At 37.5% G+C, this 19,158-nt stretch overlaps 1 protein-coding gene across 3 annotated transcripts in view; it reads left to right on the top strand.

The window, feature by feature from the left end:
* Positions 1 to 19,158, top strand: part of dnah9 (dynein, axonemal, heavy chain 9) — a 195,707-nt gene that overhangs the window by 110,339 nt on the left and 66,210 nt on the right. For all 3 annotated transcript variants that reach the window (XM_077551042.1, XM_077551043.1, XM_077551044.1), the window contains 6 exons: positions 37 to 198; positions 1,310 to 1,543; positions 13,168 to 13,248; positions 15,039 to 15,218; positions 15,691 to 15,921; positions 18,390 to 18,584. In XM_077551042.1, coding sequence (XP_077407168.1) covers positions 37 to 198; positions 1,310 to 1,543; positions 13,168 to 13,248; positions 15,039 to 15,218; positions 15,691 to 15,921; positions 18,390 to 18,584 — 1,083 coding nt within the window. The remainder of the gene's footprint in view (positions 1 to 36; positions 199 to 1,309; positions 1,544 to 13,167; positions 13,249 to 15,038; positions 15,219 to 15,690; positions 15,922 to 18,389; positions 18,585 to 19,158) is intronic.

Genomic DNA, 19,158 nt, shown 5'->3' with positions numbered 1-19,158 from the left:
TGTGTGTGTGTGTGTGTGTGTGTGTGTGTGTGATAGGTGGCTCTGTGTTTCTCTCCAGTAGGAAGTAAACTGCGAGTTCGTAGCAGGAAGTTCCCTGCTGTGGTCAACTGTACAGCTATTGACTGGTTCCATGAATGGCCGCAGGAGGCATTGGAGTGTGTCAGCTTCAGATTCCTGCAGGAAGTGGACAATATTGAAGTAAGAGCTGCTCATATTTGTGGGAATGCTGAAACCTAGATTATTGTGATTTTTATCCTCCGCACTTTTTTGCCGTGTAACAACTCCCAGATAATACTGCCGATTTACACCGTTCAAATTTCAACTTACTACAAAAATGCATGCCTCCTGGGCTATATATCGTCTGATTTAACATTACTTACAGTATTCGCACAATTTAACGTTAAATATAAACTTTTGCCCATTCGTTTTCAATGGGAGGGAGATTGAGATTTCCCACTTCCATACATACAACTTATCATCCTTGCCTGATACTGCTCAGTGGCGCAGTTGGTAAAGTGCATTGTCCAGTAACTGGGCGGTCGCGGGTTCAAATCCTACCTTCAACTGGACTTTGCAGATATACCTTTCCCTCCTGCACTCTCAGATCATCTTTCTCCATTCACCTGTCTCTCCCCGCCGCTCGTCTTACCACCATGGGGAGCAGAGCATTCAGCCGCTGTGCTCGCCCGCCTCTGGAACTCACTACCACCTCAACTCAGAAACATAGACTCTTTCACGCAATTTAAAACACACCTGTTTAAAACTGCATACCCAACTTAAATGTCCTTCTGCTCTTCTACCTCACTCCATTTTTTTTTCAACTCACTGTTAGGTGTCCTTGAGTGCTAAAAAAGGCGCCTTTAAATATAATGCACTATTATTATATCCATTGCCATTATGCTAAGTGATATACATGTATACCAATTGACTACTATATCAATAAATGCATTATAAATTCACTGAAATTAGTTCATGCAAGCTAGCTTTCAGCATTAGATGACACATTAATAAATAAAATAAAAAATAAATATGCTATTAGCCATGATTTGAAACAAGTCACGTTAGCTTAATGGTTAGAGCAATTGCCTTCCAGCACTAATACCTGGATTCAAACCCCACTTGGACCACATTTTAGTATTTTGGCAATGTATCTTTCAATTTACTTCATAAGCACATGCATTCAAATCTTAGCATTCCGCTTTTCAGCAATCCTACGCAATTTCTGCAGAAATTGCACTTTGTCTAGTCTAATAAGAATTGAATACATCTCTAAGGGATTGTTTTTCGCACTTTGTCTTAATGTCTACAGCCCCAAGTGAAGGAGTCTGTCAGTAAGTTCATGGCATACGTCCACATGAGTGTCAATCACTCCTCGAAGGAGTATCTGGCCAATGAGCGGCGATACAACTACACCACACCGAAATCTTTCCTGGAGCAGATCAAACTGTATCAAAGTCTGCTGGGCCAGAGGAGTAAAGACCTAAGCAGCAAAATGGAGCGGCTGGACAACGGCCTACAGAGGCTCAACAGCACCTCTGCTCAGGTACTTTTCTGTGAATGCACATTCCTCTTCTTTCATTAACCTTGTAACAGAGTCAAGAAGACGACATGTATGTTATCTTTAAAAAACATCTTGTCAAGCTTTAAGCTGACTTGAGGATCTTTTGAGGAGATAGGAGCACTACGTAAGGCATGGCTCAAAACAATGGCAGCTCCAGAAAAGATAAGAATAGAGGTTGCCACTGCAGCAGTTTTATCAAAACAGGACCACTTTATTAAAAGATCATTTTTCATGGCAGGTTTGTCCAATATGCAATGGGATTTGTATTTTTGTGGAGTAAATGAGTCACCTGTTTGAAGTTTATTGCCTCCAATTAAGTTTTTCTCCTTATTGAAGGAGGAGGCTGGGACGGAGGGGAGGTTAAATAAAAAATAAAAAAAAAAAACTGTCATTTTCTTTTTCATGCAGTCACTTTAAAAGGCCATGTAAACATGCACAAAAGCCCAAATATGCTCTTATTCTGGTTCCCTTTTCTAACTTGAATATTCGGTCATATAAATGTATATCTGGTTTCCTCCTTTGAACAGAACTTTGGTTTGTGTTCTGCGCATGAGCTATTTGCAAGTAATCTTAGTCTTAATTTACTATTAGGCAGAGCGGCCATTTTACGTTGCCACTAGCTAAACAAATCTAAATTGAATACACAGATTTTTCTGTGGCGTTTTCACATTATTTTCTTTCTGTACGCTGAAAATGCCACATATACAGTATATGCGTGTTTATAAGACCATGTGTCTGGCGCACAAACCACTGGAAATACACAGAGCTAGACAAAAATGGGGAAACATGGCGACAGAGGACACTTTTTGGAATGAGGAGGACACCAACCACTGTATTAGTGTAGTGAGTGACTTGAATATGTTTTTTGTATTGGCCGTAGAAAATCTAAAGTGGAAATGACATTTATTTGCATATTGACGTTGTCAGTGGGATGCAGTTTTGATTGGAATATGTAAGCTCGAGTAACTCTGTCCATCCATGCATGCAAATGTGTTATCCTGAATATTTCAGAAATCTGAATTTTGTCCTCAACCGGAATATTGGCTGCATTTAGATGTAGTCACAGGTACAAAGGTTCCTTCTGATTATGTGAGTTGTCCTTAAAAACAAAAAATGGTGCCAGCATGTATCAGGTAGACCATGAGTCTTTTCTAAAAGTAACTCACCAGTTATTGGACATTGTGATTTACTAAGAAGGATTAACACAGGAAAAGAATGTTATTTGTGTTTATGATTTATTTGCGTGAAAACACGAGCAAGATGTGGGCTGGTGCATGCCAGAGTAAAAAAAAATCATCTTGCTTTGTTTGCTTGTCGTGGTGCAGCAAGGTAATGTTTGCACAATTTTGCCAAACAAGAAAACGTGTCCTCTTTCTACAGCAGCGGGTTCTGTTAAATGGTTACAATGGGATAATTATTGCACTCTTTCCACTTTAATATTGTAGGCCAGATCATTTTTTAAATTCCTGCTCTAGCCTGACTTTTTAATTTTTCTGGTTCTCCCTTCACTTAACAAAGCTGGACAGTCAGACTGATTTGGACCAATTTTGTTTGGCACACTCATCTGTTGCTGCAAGCGCTGTGCCTCAAGGGTCCTAAAATATATGAAGGGGAAAACAGCCAACCCAAAATTCCTTATAAAACAAAAACAGATTGCAATCCTTGCTGAGGGTGCACAAATTGCTACCTGTTGATTAGCCCACATAATTTTTCACTTTTTTTTTCTTCTAAAGAACTTGGAGAGCTTGTATTTTGTTTTGAAAATTATATTTAAAAAATCCCTATAATTTAAACATTGCCTTTTATGTTTTTTATTATATTGCTCATAAAATGAGTACACCAAAGTTTCAGATGGCTTCAGATGACTGAGCTTGATACTTAAATGTCTACATGAATCTCTTCAACTCCTGATCAATTTTTTTGAATCATTAAAAAAAAATCTATATACACTTTGCTCTAAACACTGAGGTCAATTACTTTTTACTGTAGACTGAAAACATTTATGTTTCATATCAAAAGATGCATATGAGAGATCAACATTAAGGCTTTTATTTCCAGATATCAACACCTAGATCTGAATTCAGAAGATAGCACCTTTTGATTAAACACACTCATTTTTGTCAACGCCTACAGTGAATCCAGAAAGAATTCAGAGCATTTCATTTTCCCCACATTTTGTTAACTAGCAACCCATTCAAAAATTTCATAAATTGTTTTGTTTTGTTTTTTTGTGCTTTGAGATCTTGAACCATTCATACCAAACAGGTTCAATCTTTGTCTCATCAGACCATATTGAATGAACCGAATGTTGTCTCCCAAGGTCTAAAAGTCCTTCAAGTACCTTTGGGAGAATTCCAGGCGGGCTCCCATATGCCAATTATTAAAGAGCGGATCCACTCTGGCCAAATAAGCCTGGTTAGTAGATTACAGCACAGATGGTTCTCCTCTTTCCACAGAGGAATTTTGGACCTCTGACAGACTGACCATCACATTCTTGGTCACTTGCTTGACAAAGGTTGATTGATTTCAATAGGCTACCTGCTTTTGGAAGACTCCTGGTGGCTCTGATGTTTTTTTTTTCTTTTATATTTATGGATTATGGAGACCACTGTGCTCAATGGGATCTTCAAAGGGGCATAATTTTTCGCATAACACCCTTTACTGTAATAATTTCTTAAAAATGTAATTAAATTTGCACTTAACTTAATGGAAAAAAAAAGTACAATAAAGCAATCATTTCACCAATAATGTAAAATAAATTTAAAAAAATAATTTTTAGGACATACTAGAGCACATAGGCTTTGATACACCTTCTGACATGAAGAGGCCGCTTAAAGCAATGGTAGTTGTAACAAAAAACGGCCAGCATGTGACAGCAGAGTATAACAAATTAGCTAGGGCCATGTTGCAACAAGCTCTTTTTGCCAGTGTTTTCAACAGGTTTGTGAATAATGATGAAACTTAGCTATATTCTAATGCTAATTGCTGCAAAACAGAAACTGATACAAATATACTTTTTCCGATGTAACAATTCTCAAAACACAAAATGTAGAACTCTGAACTGAAGATGAATGTATATATTACATTAACTGTCAAGTTTTGCATTATCAGTTTTAAGAGAAAAAAGACCCACCTTAAAATGTAATAAGTCCCCATTAATGTAGTAAGATCGTCTATTATTGGTAAAAAGTGTATTACAATATCAGTCAGGATTTTGTTATTACATTATTGGTGAAATATTACATTATTGGGTTTGTTACATTTGTGATTGAGTTAGTGCAATTGATTACATTTCCAGGCGTTCTTATATTTTCAGGAAATTATTACATTATAGGGTGCTACAAGGCTACACATTAGACTTCATTTAGTTTATGGTCTTACATACAATGTCAACTGTGGGACCTTGTATAGAGACAGCTGTGTGCTTTCCTATATCGTGTTCAATCAACTAAATTACCACAGGTGGACTCCAATTAAGCTGTAGCAACAACAATGAGGATCAATGGAAAAAGGATGCAATTGAGCTCATTTTTTAGCTTCATGACAAATTCTATACATTTATTTGAATTTGGAAAACCTTGGTTGTTTGTTTTAATTTTGGTGTTCATTTTCGACTAAGTCTGCAACAAAATGTTGAAAAAGTGAACAGTTGTGAAGGTGCAATGTAGCTGTCACAGGGGCTTTGTTATGGTGGTGTGGAGGCCACCCACAGGTTGATTTAAGGACAGGAAAGGCTCGAGACTGAAGAGCAACTGAAATAGGCTGAAAAACCATCACAACAAACGTTGGCAATGAGTCACGTATTTGAGCTATTGCAAGCCAAAGTTTTGCAGCTATGTTAGTGTCACAAACAATTACTTTCTATATCTTAAGTATTATCCAGGTTGTGTATTGGATCCAGATGTGCAGTATGTACCTAAAAAATATATATATTTGTCTCTAGTTTCATATTCATCTTTTAATCCAAATTTTCAAATGTTTTTAATCTACTGTAAACAAATAAAAAATTTGCCTCGCTGTTCAAGTACAGTTGAAAGGGGGTGTAATTTAAAATGTTTAAATACCTGCAGAGTAAGACATGATGACAGCACCTTAATTGTGAGTAGTGTGTTTTACTGCATTGTAGTAAAGAGCAAAGAGGAAGGTTTCAGTCAAAATAAACATTTCCATGCATGCGGTAATGTTGTTGCATTAAATTTTACGGGATACATAAGAAGAGAAACTAAAAACTTGGAAATAAAAAGGACACTCTTTGTCTAAAAATAAAAAGTTACATCCCAACAAACAGTTTCTTTAGCAGAAAGCTGTTGGCCTCTATGGTTCCTCCATGCTGCACACAGACATATTAATTAAATGTGTAAAAAGTAATAAACAGAAAAATGTATCTTTACTTTTTAAAAATGTTTATCATCTCAGCACCTTTGCAGGTGAGAGATAACCCAATCTAGGCCTTAATTTAGTGACCTTGTTTGGCATACACATGTGCACGTACAAACCCAATTCCAATTACACTGGGATTGAATGATTTGCAAATCATGTCAACCTATATTTATTTGAATGCACTACAATGACAAATAATGTTCAAACTGATAAAAATGTATTGATTTTAGCAAATAGTCATTAACTTAGAATTCTATGGTTCCAACACGTTCCAAAAAAGCTGGGACAGATGGCAAAACAAGATTGAGAAAATTGGGGAATGCTCATTAAACACCTGTTTGGAGCATCCCACAGGTGAACTGGCTAAATAAGAACAGGTGGGTGCCATAATTGGGTAAAAAAGGAGCTTCCTTGAATTGCATTGCATTCACACGCAAAGATGGGGCGAGGTTCACCTCTTTGTGAACAAGTGTGTGAGAAAAGACTCGACCAACATACAATTGCAAGGAATTAAGGGATTTCATAATCTAGGATCCATTATATCAAAAGGTTCCGAGAATCTGGAGAAACCACCGCATGTAAGCAGCAAGACCAAAAACCAACATTGAATGCCCATGGCCTTTGATCCCTCAGGTGGCACTGCATCAAAAAAATCAATTTGTAAAGGATATCACCACATGGGCTCTTCATAACACTTCATAAAACCAATGTCAGTAAATACATTTCGGTGCTACATCCCCAAGTGCAACTTAAAACTCTACTATGCAAAGCAAAAGCCATTCATCAACAACACCTAAAAACACCAACGGCTTCTCTGGGCCCGAGCTCATCTAAGTTGGACTGATACAAAGTGGGAAAGTATTCTGTGGTCTGACGAGTCCACATTTAAAATTGTTTTGAGAAATTGTAGACGTTGTGTCCTCATTTTCATTTGTGTTCAACACAACCCAGCTTCATTGGAATTGGGTTTGTAATCAATGTTTTAGTGGTGTCACTTTGTGCAACACTTTCTCTATTTACAGTATATGCCCTACAATCTGCACCACACACACACACACGAGCATTTGTTAATGGAGAAGCCTTGTAATTAGAGTGTAGACTCCTTGCAGTAGCAAGCAACCATTAATGCACACTGTGCCTGTTGATGCATCTATACTACCATAAGCAGCGTTATTTAACATTCAGTGCAGGAGGTTGTGCAGCTCACCAGGGGCTGCTGTGGTCATGATAAACAAGGGCCACGCGGGTTAAAAACAACACTAAAAGACTGTAGGACATGCTGTGCGAGTGTGTGATTCATCCATTCCGCAGAGGACGTTATTTTTGTGTTCCTCTACGTTTGTTTGGAGGTTGTGTTTTGTGCTTCTTCAACACTGAATTATTTTTGGATGATTAATGCCCTCATTCCCTACAGCAGTAAGAATGGTACTTCTACAGATAGGCGGGATTGTACTAGTTTTTTGAGAAGTGTATGTCTAATATATGTATGTATGTAAGACTGATTGGGTTGAGACACATATGACTGAGGCATTTCCTAATGTTTAGCAGCAGGTAATTCCAATCAAGGACCAACAACAACAGCTAGTTGCCCTCTGAGCCTCCGCTTGGTCCTCGTTACCTCCAGTTGCATATGGTCTGCTGACCTGAGGCACTGGGCAGGCGCGTAGGGGTGCTGGAGCTCCAAGAGGTAAAATGGGGTGAAACGATTTCAAATAAATAATCTTAAAATGAACTCTAACGTGTACAGGGAGCCAGTAAAAGAACACTGGAATTGGAGTTATGTGCTCCCTCCTACAAGCTCCAGTTACGATACGAGCAGCAGCATTTTGGACCAACTGGAGACCGCTCTTGGGTGGACTGGCTGACTCCAAAATAAATTGCATTACGGTAATCCAGTCGTGAAACACGTTTCTCCACCAAAGACTTAAATAAACAGCACATACTTATCACATCTTGTTTTAGTTTGCAGTGAAAATCTGAAAGTTTGTTTCACACTCTGTGCCGTCGACAGTGTTATCTGGCTTCAAAACCACAAATAAATCAAACTTGAAGATCATCGCACAGTATGCATTCAAGTTTAAAAAGAAAGTTTTACGTGATTGTGTGGCTGCAAATGTAATTGTTATTTTCATAAACAATGTGCGTAAAGTTTTATGTAGTTTAAGTTAAATATGACTGCTTTTGATTTTAAGTGAAGTCTAGAAAGACTCTTTTTTTAATTTAAAGAAAAAAGTAGCCCCAAGAAAAGACTCATTAAAAAAAAAAAATTGTTAAGTCAAAAAAGTTTGTCTTTATTTATGTCACCTGGGGAATAAAACGAGGTGGTTTATGAACGTACCGCTGTTAGCACAGGACCCCATTATGACAAACAAAACAAAAAAAATACAATTTTGTCCCCAAACGTTTTGGAGCCTAGGGATGCTAGCGCTAAGTGGCATTTTGAAAATCTTCGCATTTCTGTTGCCATCTAAACACTAAAACAGCCGTTTTTCAAAACAAGAATTGTGAGGATGTCACATCCGAAACAACAGTGGAAGATGGGGCCGTTTGTGTTGCTGCTGTGCTTGACAATGCATTTCCAGCAAAGAGTTCATTATTGATTCAGCTGAGGCACACTACATTTTTCAACCCAAATACACACAGGTTAGACAAAAAAAAGAGAAGGCAAGCCGTTAGTGTAAATAGTACGTACTTGTCATGCATATTGCAGTGTTTTCAGTCGCAACTCTGTGAACAAGGATAGTTTTGACAACAATGTCGCCTGTAGGTGAAACGTTTCAAAGATGCAGAGAAACAAAAAGCTGTTTTTCTACTACATTGTTTTGCCATTTAATTCATGGGAGAGAGGATAGGAGGCAAACAAGGTAATCCAGTAGATAAGAAAAAGAAATAGGAGCACAAGTTACCAAAATAAACTGACCAAACAGACATCACGGGGCGAACGTCAGCTAAAATGGATTCCAGCTGTCCTGAGACCCTGAACAGCAGAAACGGTAGCAAATAAATGAATGAATGCATGTTTGGGAGGTTTTACCCCAACAAGATGATGCTTATCATTGTAATAGCACTTTGCAGCTGTGTAGATTTAAAACGGTTTACTGAAAGGCCCCAATTGTCTAAGAATTTATTTTTTTCAGTTAGATGCTTACAATTAAAATTCTAATTAATATTAAAAAACACTAGGACCTCCATCAACTTGGATGTATTCATGTTATTGGCGGATTCTGTTATTTGGAAAAAAAACCTGGAAACCAAAAAAATCCTCTTATTAATTGAAAATAATTACAATGATAACAATTTTCAGGAATTTTTCTGTCCCTTATTGCTTACAACAAGCAGAACATTTTACTGTTTTACATTACTTTGTCCTTTAGTGTTTATTGAACGTTACAATAGAAAGGAATTTTCCATTACAAAAACATGCAAAAAAGTGTTTACTGATGACTTATCTTTAGGTCAAAGACATATGTTGTGTATGAGCAACACAATGGATGAAGTTGCTGGCAGTCCTTAAACATTAAACATATTTTAACATTAAATTACATTTCCTCTACTCCATTATTTTCTTTACCGTGAGTCATGACTCATGTAAATGAAAATAAAAAACAATATTTCTCAGATGTTGAATTATGTAATCGTTAAAAGAGATGGAGTTTAAACATAAGATATACACACGGAATTAAACAGAAACAGGAGACATGAGTTATTGTTAATTTTGTGTCATTATAAACTTGAAAAAACTGTATTTGTTCCCTTGTAATGAAGATGATTATTAAGTTGTCATTTGCTATGCAGTTGATGAGTACCATGTGATTATGAAGTTGTCAGTTTCTATGCAGTTGGAAGGTCCTTTGTGATGATGGTGTCAGTTGCTATTTAGTTGCGCTGTCCCTTGTGATGAAGACATTCTTAGTTGCTATGTCCCTTGTGATGATGATGTTGGTTGCTATTCAGTTGCAAGGCCCTTTTTGATGATGCTGTCAGTTGATATTCAGTTGCTGTGTCCTTTGCGATTATGAAGTTGTCATTTGCTATGCAGTTGATAGGTTCCATGTGATGGTTAAGTTGTCAGTTGCTATTCAGTTGCCATGTCCCTTGTGAATATATTGTCAGTTGCTAGGTCAGTGTGATGATGTTGTCAGTTGCTATGGAGTTGATATGTCCCTTGCGATGATGAAGTTGACAGTTGCTATGCAGTTGCTATGTCCCTGCTGATGATGAAGTCATCAATTGGTATGTATTTGCTATGTCCTTTGTGATTATGTTGTCATTTGCTATGTAGTTGCTAGGTACCGTGTGATGTTGTCAGTTGTTATGATGTTGCAAATGTCACTTGATTAAAGCACCCAAGACTTGATTGTTATGAGTGGTAGATTTCAGAACACGTGTATATAATGTTCTTCATTTCAACCTGTTGCAGGAGGAACAGAAGATTTTTCTCTAAAGGCTATTGTCATGCTAAGAATGCTAAGGAGCTATGGCAACACGAATGTAACCTGAAACATCATTGTACGTGACTCTGATACTGAAACTCCATTACAGTAATTTCTGGACTACAAGGCGCACCTGACTATAAGCCGCGCTAGCTAAATTTGGAGAATACTACACATATAAGCCGTACCCGACTGTAAGCCGCAGGTGTTTTTAATGTTACCGCACCGGGTTCCCGCTACTTTATTTTCCATAATGATGGTGCAAATTTTCTCACTCTCCTTCTGTCTCTCATACTGTATTTGTGCTCACTAGGTTTGTTTTTCTCTGCCTGACACTCTTGCGCTTCCTTTATAGTGCGCTGTGTGATCTGATGGATAGGCCGCACCTTTTTATTAGCCGCAGCGTCCAATGCAAGTTAAAAAAAAAAGTAGCGGCTTGTAGTCCAGCAATTACTGTACTGTTTTATAAGAAATTAAGAATATATCAAAATTTAGGACAATTATGATGCATTGGGCACTAGTAATGATCCATCAATGTGATAACATCCTGAATCTTATCTGATTAGAAAGTGCAAGTGTTGCTTTACTAAGTGACCCTATAGTGTGGTTGTCAAGGAATACTTGGCCGGAATGGAGAAATCAGAGCTTGATGAAACTGCTTGTTAAAACTGGGGAAAGTGTTAAATTCTGTAGGATACAAACAACACGGATCCTGCTTGCATGTATTGAATATCACCCATTCCACGCACCAATTAATTGGGCCTGCTTCCCCACGCAATCCCCTCCCTTTGCTCTTTCCCCCTGCCTATTCATCATGTTGATGGCTCACTTGGTGCTCTTCTAATGTTTGACTGAATCCATTGCATCCACTGTCACAATCTGAAAAGGCTGTCTCGCCTGCGGCCTGATTTCCTGTTTTTTAATTAGCTGAAAGACAAGCATGAAAAACAGTCTGTTTTTATTTCCCCGGTGCAGCATTTTGATGGAGTCAGATGGCGACGCAAGCCCTATTTGTCAAGGAGTTATGAGGACTTTGTAATACCCTTAATTTCTCTTTACGGCTGTCCTTGGTCTGAGCATGTGTTTGTGATTGTGTCTTTCTGTGTGTGTACTGATAGCAACTCTTATCACAAACCGTTCCATTTTATTGCAGATATGCATGCCATTCATTCCTAACTGTCCCTTTATCTTATTGGACAGAATAAGATTTGTCCTGGTATAAGCTTAAAGGTCACATGCATGGTGTCGAGCCAAATCCTGCAGGGCACAAAATGTTATCCGCTAAGGGTGAGGCCCCTTTGTAAGCTCATTTGTCCAGCTTCCCTAAAATGCCAAATATTCTTTGTGGTGTTGAGAGATTTGGCCGGATGTTGAGGTTTCTGTCACTCAATCCCAGAGCATGTAACATTGGATCCAACAATGAGACCAAAAAAAAGACCACTTTGTCAACTAATGTGGATTCAATTTTATGATAGCAATACCTCTAGGGATTACGCATGCATTTGGATAAAAAATTTGACATGACAGTGTCATAAATTGTCAAATCCTAAAGGTTTGATTTATTTGGTGACATGTCACTAACATTCCCAACAGGGAAATTGAGGAAATCTCTTCCTGAGTATTCTAGATTCCTTTCTACGTGTCCAGTGTTGTACTACTCCAAAATTAGCATTTTGGGTTTATTATTATTATTATTGGGCGAGGTTTAAAAAATGTAATAATCGATATTGAATCGTTTTTCTTTTTCGAGCCTGATATAAATTCGTAAAACCATGAATCAATAATTGTAGTGTATCTTTTTCCCAAAAATGTATAAGAAAATAGAATTTTAAAGACCTTTTTTTTGTATCCTAATGTTTTCTTGAAATTTACTGTTCACATGCATGTAAGTCTTTTCTTACGTTTATGAAAGACCTTATTGTACTTTAAGATAATTCTGAATCTTTTAAATTTATATTTACAATATTGAATTAGAATTATGAAAAATATTTCATCCTTGCTGATATCAGAGGCTGGGTTTTCATCCACCCATTTTTATTCAAGTTTTCAAGAAATGCAAAATTCAAACTGAATGGAAATGCTGAAACAAATGAGTTGTGTTTGTGGAACACTTAAGTGATTATAACACGTTACTTTCATTAACAAACTGAATCATTTAACCAGTTGCTGCCTCCACAAAATTGTATTTGGAATTTAATGTTTGTGGCGTTTTATCATGTCCTTGATATTTAAGAAGAATTGATATTCCATAATAAATCAATATCAGATTGAATTGAAGTGAATCGAATTGAAGTGAACTCTTGTGAATCCAAATCAAATGAGAAAATTAGAATCTATACCCAGCCCTAGAAAATTATCAACATTTCATTGTTAAATTTTGCTTTCCATAAATTGCTGGCGTCAAGCCAAAACCTTATACTTCTGAACTCGTCATTTTTTAGGAGACCCCAAAAACGACATTGCATTTACATTGCATCATCAAATAGCGCAAGCCATTTTCAACACTTTAGATTGAGCAATAAATCATAAAATGACCAGAAGTGTAGACTTTGTGTAGATTTTTGAAAAAAATGTGACATTTGACAAATTGTGATTTATGAGGTTTCGGCCAGACGCTAGCAATATAAAGAATAGTATAACTGGTGTTGTATCTATTGCACACTGTTCGGTAGTGATCTTGAAATCGTGATATGGCCGGCTACTCAGTCATCCAAAGCTCGCCAGTTTTAGTTAGAGTATTAGCTGATGTCCACCTCCTGACCTCCTCATTTCCACGTTTCATCTTCTTGACAGGTTGATGACCTCAAGGCCAAGCTAGCCGCTCAAGAAGTAGAACTCAAACAGAAGAATGAGGATGCTGACAAGCTGATCCAGGCAAGAGCATTTGTTCGCACTACTTCAGCACAACCTCACAAATAAATGTTGATATTTTCCTTTTATACCATCTAGCCGGTTGTATTTGTCCTGAGATATTCTTCACTGACCCCAATAGCAAGAGGGTAAATGACATTTTGCTTGTTTGTACGCAAAGAAATGGACACCATGTTGGGCCCTCTACTTGTTTGCTGTTTTATATAGCTAGTTCTTTAGAACGACTGCTAAAAAATAAATAAATAATCTGTTTGTCCACCATCCATATTTGGCCTCTACAAGATACACAGGGGTGTCATGTGATTAAAATTTGTAATCGCAATTAATCACATGACTTCAATAGTTAACTCCCGATTAATCACAAATTTTATATCTGTTCTAAATGTACAAAAAATTTACAATAAAATATGTATTTTCTAAATGTTCATACTCTTGTCAACATAAAAGTGGAAAAAATGTTGACTAATAGAAATACAGCTGCATATTTTAGTCATTGATACAGTAATTCCATAATAATTCATTAATTTAGTTAAAATTTAAAAGATGTACTGTACTGTAAAAAAAAAAACAGCGTGATATTGATTTGTGTTGAGGTATTTTTTCTGCCACTAGATGGCATAATTGCATTTTTCACCTCAGTGCATTTTTTTCATATTAAGAGATATCTAATCTTTAACGTAAAGTAACTTGTGAAATTCTGCACATTTAAAAAAATTGTAAAATACAACTTGACCCCAGTCTCTACAAATATATGCATCATTATTACTGCAAAATTTTGACGTGGACGTGTTGGCTGCACTGCGACTGGAATTCCCCCAGTACAGGCCTTCAAAGTAAGGGCCGGTCATTTATCGTGTATTAAAAAAAAATGGTGGCAAAGGTTTTTGACCGGTGGTCTTCATTAACACTCTCGTTAATGGGACGTGTGAATTTAATTAAAATGAAATAAAATAAATTTCTCTACCTTTTTCAACATGTCCCCATTCTCCTTAACAAGTCATGTTATGACAAGCTTAAAGGAACTTTAAATTAACTCACTAATTTTGACACCCCTAAACATACAGAGAGGTACAGAAAGTCCTCAGATCACAATGTAACAGGGTGACAATGTAACAGTTTAAAAAATGTTCTCGAACGCAAATGGACCACACCCTCATTTCCGGGGAAGGAGAAACATCCCAATTTTCTAGCGTGCTGCCGACATTTCAATAGCGATACATCCAGTTGTTGTTGGGATGGCGTGGCTGAGTGGTAGAATGGTCGTCTCCCGATCCTGAGAATTTGGGTTCGATCCCAGGTCAGTGTGAACAAGTTAAAGTATACTTTAGCAAGATACTGACACCCCAGTTGCTCCTATTGCCGTGTCATCAGTAGTCAAATTGTAAAGCGATTTGAGGGCCTTGTAAGGAGGAAAAAACGCTGTATAAAGGAAGTATCATCTAGTAAAATGTAGTTTGGGTTAAAATTTTAACACTGACACTAGTGCAACACACTCATAAGTTTTTCAAAACCAGAGTTAAGTGTAGTTTGGCAGAATTAAATGTTTAACACTGAGACTAGTGTAGAGTACTTTCAACACTACTCAGTATTTAACACTATACAGTGTTGGAGTAACACTGGTTAAATGTGAAAAAAGTAACACTTTGAAAAGTGTCAAATTTACACCCATTGGTGTCGACACATATAAACACTTTTCTAGTGTAAGATTTAACACTAATTAGTGTTAATCAAACACTGGCAATTTTGCTGTGTATAGTGCTCAGCTATATTAATGACAATGTGCTGGCCCTCAGGTGGTTGGAGTGGAAACTGAGAAAGTATCCAAGGAGAAAGCGATGGCTGACGATGAAGAGAAAAAGGTGGCGGCCATGGCTGTTGTGGTCCGTGGCAAACAAAAAGACTGTGAAGAGGACTTGGCCAAAGCTGAACCAGCGCTCATCGCTGCGCAGGACGCCCTCAACACTCTCAATAAAGTGGGTCTAAGTGGGTCTAGTTCTTCCATTTTTCAGTGCTCACAATTGTGATTTTTCGTTTTTTTAGCCTTTAGTTTAGTCTACACAGGTCTTTATCTTGAGATTAAATACAATTGAATATTATCTCTGCTGAAATAATGTATTCTCTATGCTCTACTGGCATTTTAGTTCATCCCCTGAAACCCATATAGGTTTATGTGCCGCCTGTGGGATTTTTAAAAACACCCTTTACATTTAAAAGGTTCTTTCTCTTCAAACAACCAGAACCGACAGTTCAATCACTGCTCTCCGAAGCTCTGTAAAATGTCCTAATTTGAATTCTCTGTTGTCTTCTCAAAGTCATTGCAGGTTAATCCAGGTCTTTTCACAAGCCTTTCCTTTTTCCACATCTTTTTTCCCCCCCAAGGCAGACAATACAGACCATCCACGGCTCTTTAATTATGCAATGATTCGTTCTGTTTTCCCACTTTAGAACAACCTTACAGAGTTAAAGTCATTTGGCTCACCAGTGGCAGCAGTTACCAATGTCACAGCGGCTGTCATGGTCTTAATGTCGCCTGGCGGCAAAGTCCCAAAGGATCGGAGTTGGAAGGCCGCAAAGGTGATGATGGCAAAAGTGGATACTTTCCTTGATACCCTCATAAATTTCAACAAGGAAAACATCCCGGAGGCTTGTTTGCAAGCTATAAAGCCTTACTTGCAGGTGAGTTTTTTTCCCCTTAGGGCATAGCTAATATTGAATCTGAATATATAGTTATATTAATATCATGAGGCTGCTCATTATATCATCATACTTCCGCAGCATTAAATCAAATGACGCTAATCAATTGATGCATGCTAGTTTTTTGATGCTGCAACAAGATGACTTGTTACAAATAGCATTCTGTAAGCATGTTGTTTTATTATACTGTCAGACTCTATAAAGAGTATAGTGTCACCTTGTTTAATGCACTGTTAGCATTAGCATGGATTTTAGCATTTCTGTTCTGAGTTCTGTGCATTTTTTCTATAAACTCTTCCACATGCTTAGACAATACAGTACATTACTTATAACATTATATAAACACAGAGACATGTTAGTGATTTAAGCAAATTAATTGATTTCTTTAAATTTAACATTTTTTGTCACTTTAATTTCCTTGAGGTTAATTGGATTTTTCTTTTTAATAGACTTTGGAAGCATGCGAATGACTAATGATCAAACATAATATCCAATATAAATGGCCTAACCAGTTGTTTTGGAGCTGTTTAGTAGAAAATGCAATCACTGTTGTCAAACTAAAACTTTATAATTCTTTCAACTGCTGAGGGAGCCGTTTAGGCCAAAAATAATTATACGATAGGCGAGTTAGTTCTCTGACATGAGGCTGCAGCTTGAAGCCTTTAGAACCATATTTGTAACTAAGATGGATATTCAAAACTGGCTGTCTTTACAAGACAGGGATGGTCCATCACCATGTGTACTACTTACTTAATGGATGGAACCTAAAGGCCTTAAGGTGGGGACCTTGGACTTGTGTACCAATTTGAAACATTGCATCACAAATAACCATATCACTTATGAGACCATAAGTATGTATTTGTTATAGTCATTGTAATCCCTCAATAGGATGTTTTTACTGTTATCCTGAATTTGAACCACTGGCTTGAAAAAAGTGCAAGGTTGATAAAACACAACTGTGGCTCTTTGGTACGGTGGCCAAATAACTTAAATTCACATGAGAATGCTCCTGCACACTACCACCCTTTTTAACTCATTCACTGCCATTGACGGCTATAGACGTCAAAAATTCATTTGAACTATTTCTATTAGTTTCACATTTATTTCCACTTTTGTTAACGAGAGCATGAAAACCTAGAAAAAATGTATTGTACATTTAGAACAGATATAAAATTTGTGATTAATTTTTAGTTTAAATAATTAAGTAATTAAACAAAAAAGAAAATATTTAAAAATTAGAGGCGTTAGACGATTACATTTTTTAATTGTAATTAATCGCATGACTTCAATAGTTAACTCATGACTAATCACATTTTATATCTGTTCTAAATGTACAATATTTGTTTTCCTAGGTTTACATATTCTTGTTAACAAAAGTGGAAACAATTGTGAAACTAATAGAGATAGTTCAAATGAATTTTTGACGTCTATAGCCGTCCTAGAGAGCCGCAGTCCTGCATGTTTGATGTCTGCGTGTTTCGTGGCGGCTGTGGCTCAGGGTGTGGAGACGGTCGTTCAGTAACCAGAAGGTCGGCTGTTTGATCCTCGCTCTCCCCAACTCATATGTTGTTGTGTCCTTGGGCAAGGCACTTCACACGCATTGCCTCCAGTGCTACTCACACTGGTGTATTGAAGGTGTGAATGTTTGGTGGTGGTCGGAGGGGCTGTAGGCGCACACTGGCAGCTTCGCTTCCGTCAGCCTGCCCCAGGGCAGCTGTGGCTACTTAAGTAGCTTAGCGCCACCAGAGTGTGAATGTGTGAGCGCATGAATAATGCAACCACTGTGAAGCGTCTTTGAGTGTCCCAAAAAAGCGCTATATAAATATAATGCATTATTATTATTATTATTGTCTCCCTCCTCGAACACAGCTGAGAGGCTCCTGCAGAGCGTAATTATGAGGTGATGATTTAAAACACCTGGGTTGGAGGCAGGAGACACTGAAAACATCCAGGACTGCAGCTCTCTAGGACCAAACTTGCCTATCCCTGGCTTAAAGCAATTGTAGTTATTACAAAAAAACGGCCAGCAGGTGGCAGCAGAGTATAAGAGATCAGTCAGGGCCATGTTGCAACAAGCTCTTTTTCCCAGTGTTTTCAACAGGTTTGTAAATAATGATGAAACGTGGCTATATTCTAATGCTAATTGCTGCAAAACAGAAACAGATACAAATATATATTTTTTCCTGATGAAAGAAGCGACTCTAATCTTTATATTTGTAGGTTCCATGTTTTTATAGCAATAGTACACAATATTCTGTAGGCATTGCAAAATCTGTCAAAATCCAGCAAAACAGCCGGGAGCAAAGGGGGCTGCTTCAGTGAAAATGTCTGGGAGTGAAAGAGTTAAGAAGGAGACCCATACCTTTCACAGGCGCTCCATTCCAATTATGTCTTATAGCTTAAATTTGATTGAAGTGTTTCATAAGTGTGCATGTCTTTATTCCATCCAGGATCCAGAGTTCCAGCCAGAACTCGTTGCCTCAAAGTCCAACGCAGCAGCAGGTCTTTGCTCCTGGGTTTTGAACATAGTCAAGTTCTACGAAGTGTACTGCGAGGTAGAGCCCAAGCGCCAGGCTTTGAGTAAAGCCAACACAGAGCTGACTGCTGCACAAGGGAAACTTGTCACTATCAAAAACAAGATCAACGTAAGACACCTGACTTTGGATATTGATACAAATAAGGACAATGTGTGTGTCTTTTTTTTTTTTGTATGTGACGCAAACAAATCAAGATTTCAATAATGGATCTGGATGTATTACAGTAAACCTCTGGTCAGTTCAAGCAATAACGAGACCTCTGTCGTTTGTTAGCTTGAGTTTTTGCATAGTCACTCAGCAAAGCAAAACATACACATGCGGCTCTGTAACATCCGCTAACAAATTTCTGCTAACTTTAGCTCCTCCTCAATATACAAAGATCAGTTCAGATATATCACTTCAAAATACTTCCTTGACACCAATTAACATGTTGTATAGCATGGACTCAGACCAAAGATCTCCACTCGCCATTCGCATTAATTTCATTTGATTGTATTCACGTCTTGTGCTTTTCCAGAAACAAAACTAAAAACAAAGTGATGAAATAACAGATCCGACAGATGAAAAATCCAATTTGAATAAAATGGTAAAAGGATTTAATTTATATGTCAGCGTATCTACATCATTCTGTGGGTGCCCAAAGAACTCCACAAAGCCTCACTTTCACGTATTTGCAAATTTA

Source organism: Vanacampus margaritifer, chromosome 18 (assembly GCF_051991255.1).
Source record: "Vanacampus margaritifer isolate UIUO_Vmar chromosome 18, RoL_Vmar_1.0, whole genome shotgun sequence".
Lineage (NCBI taxonomy): Eukaryota > Metazoa > Chordata > Actinopteri > Syngnathiformes > Syngnathidae > Vanacampus > Vanacampus margaritifer.
Note: the sequence above shows the minus strand (reverse complement) of the source record. Positions and strands in the feature narration are given on the sequence as shown.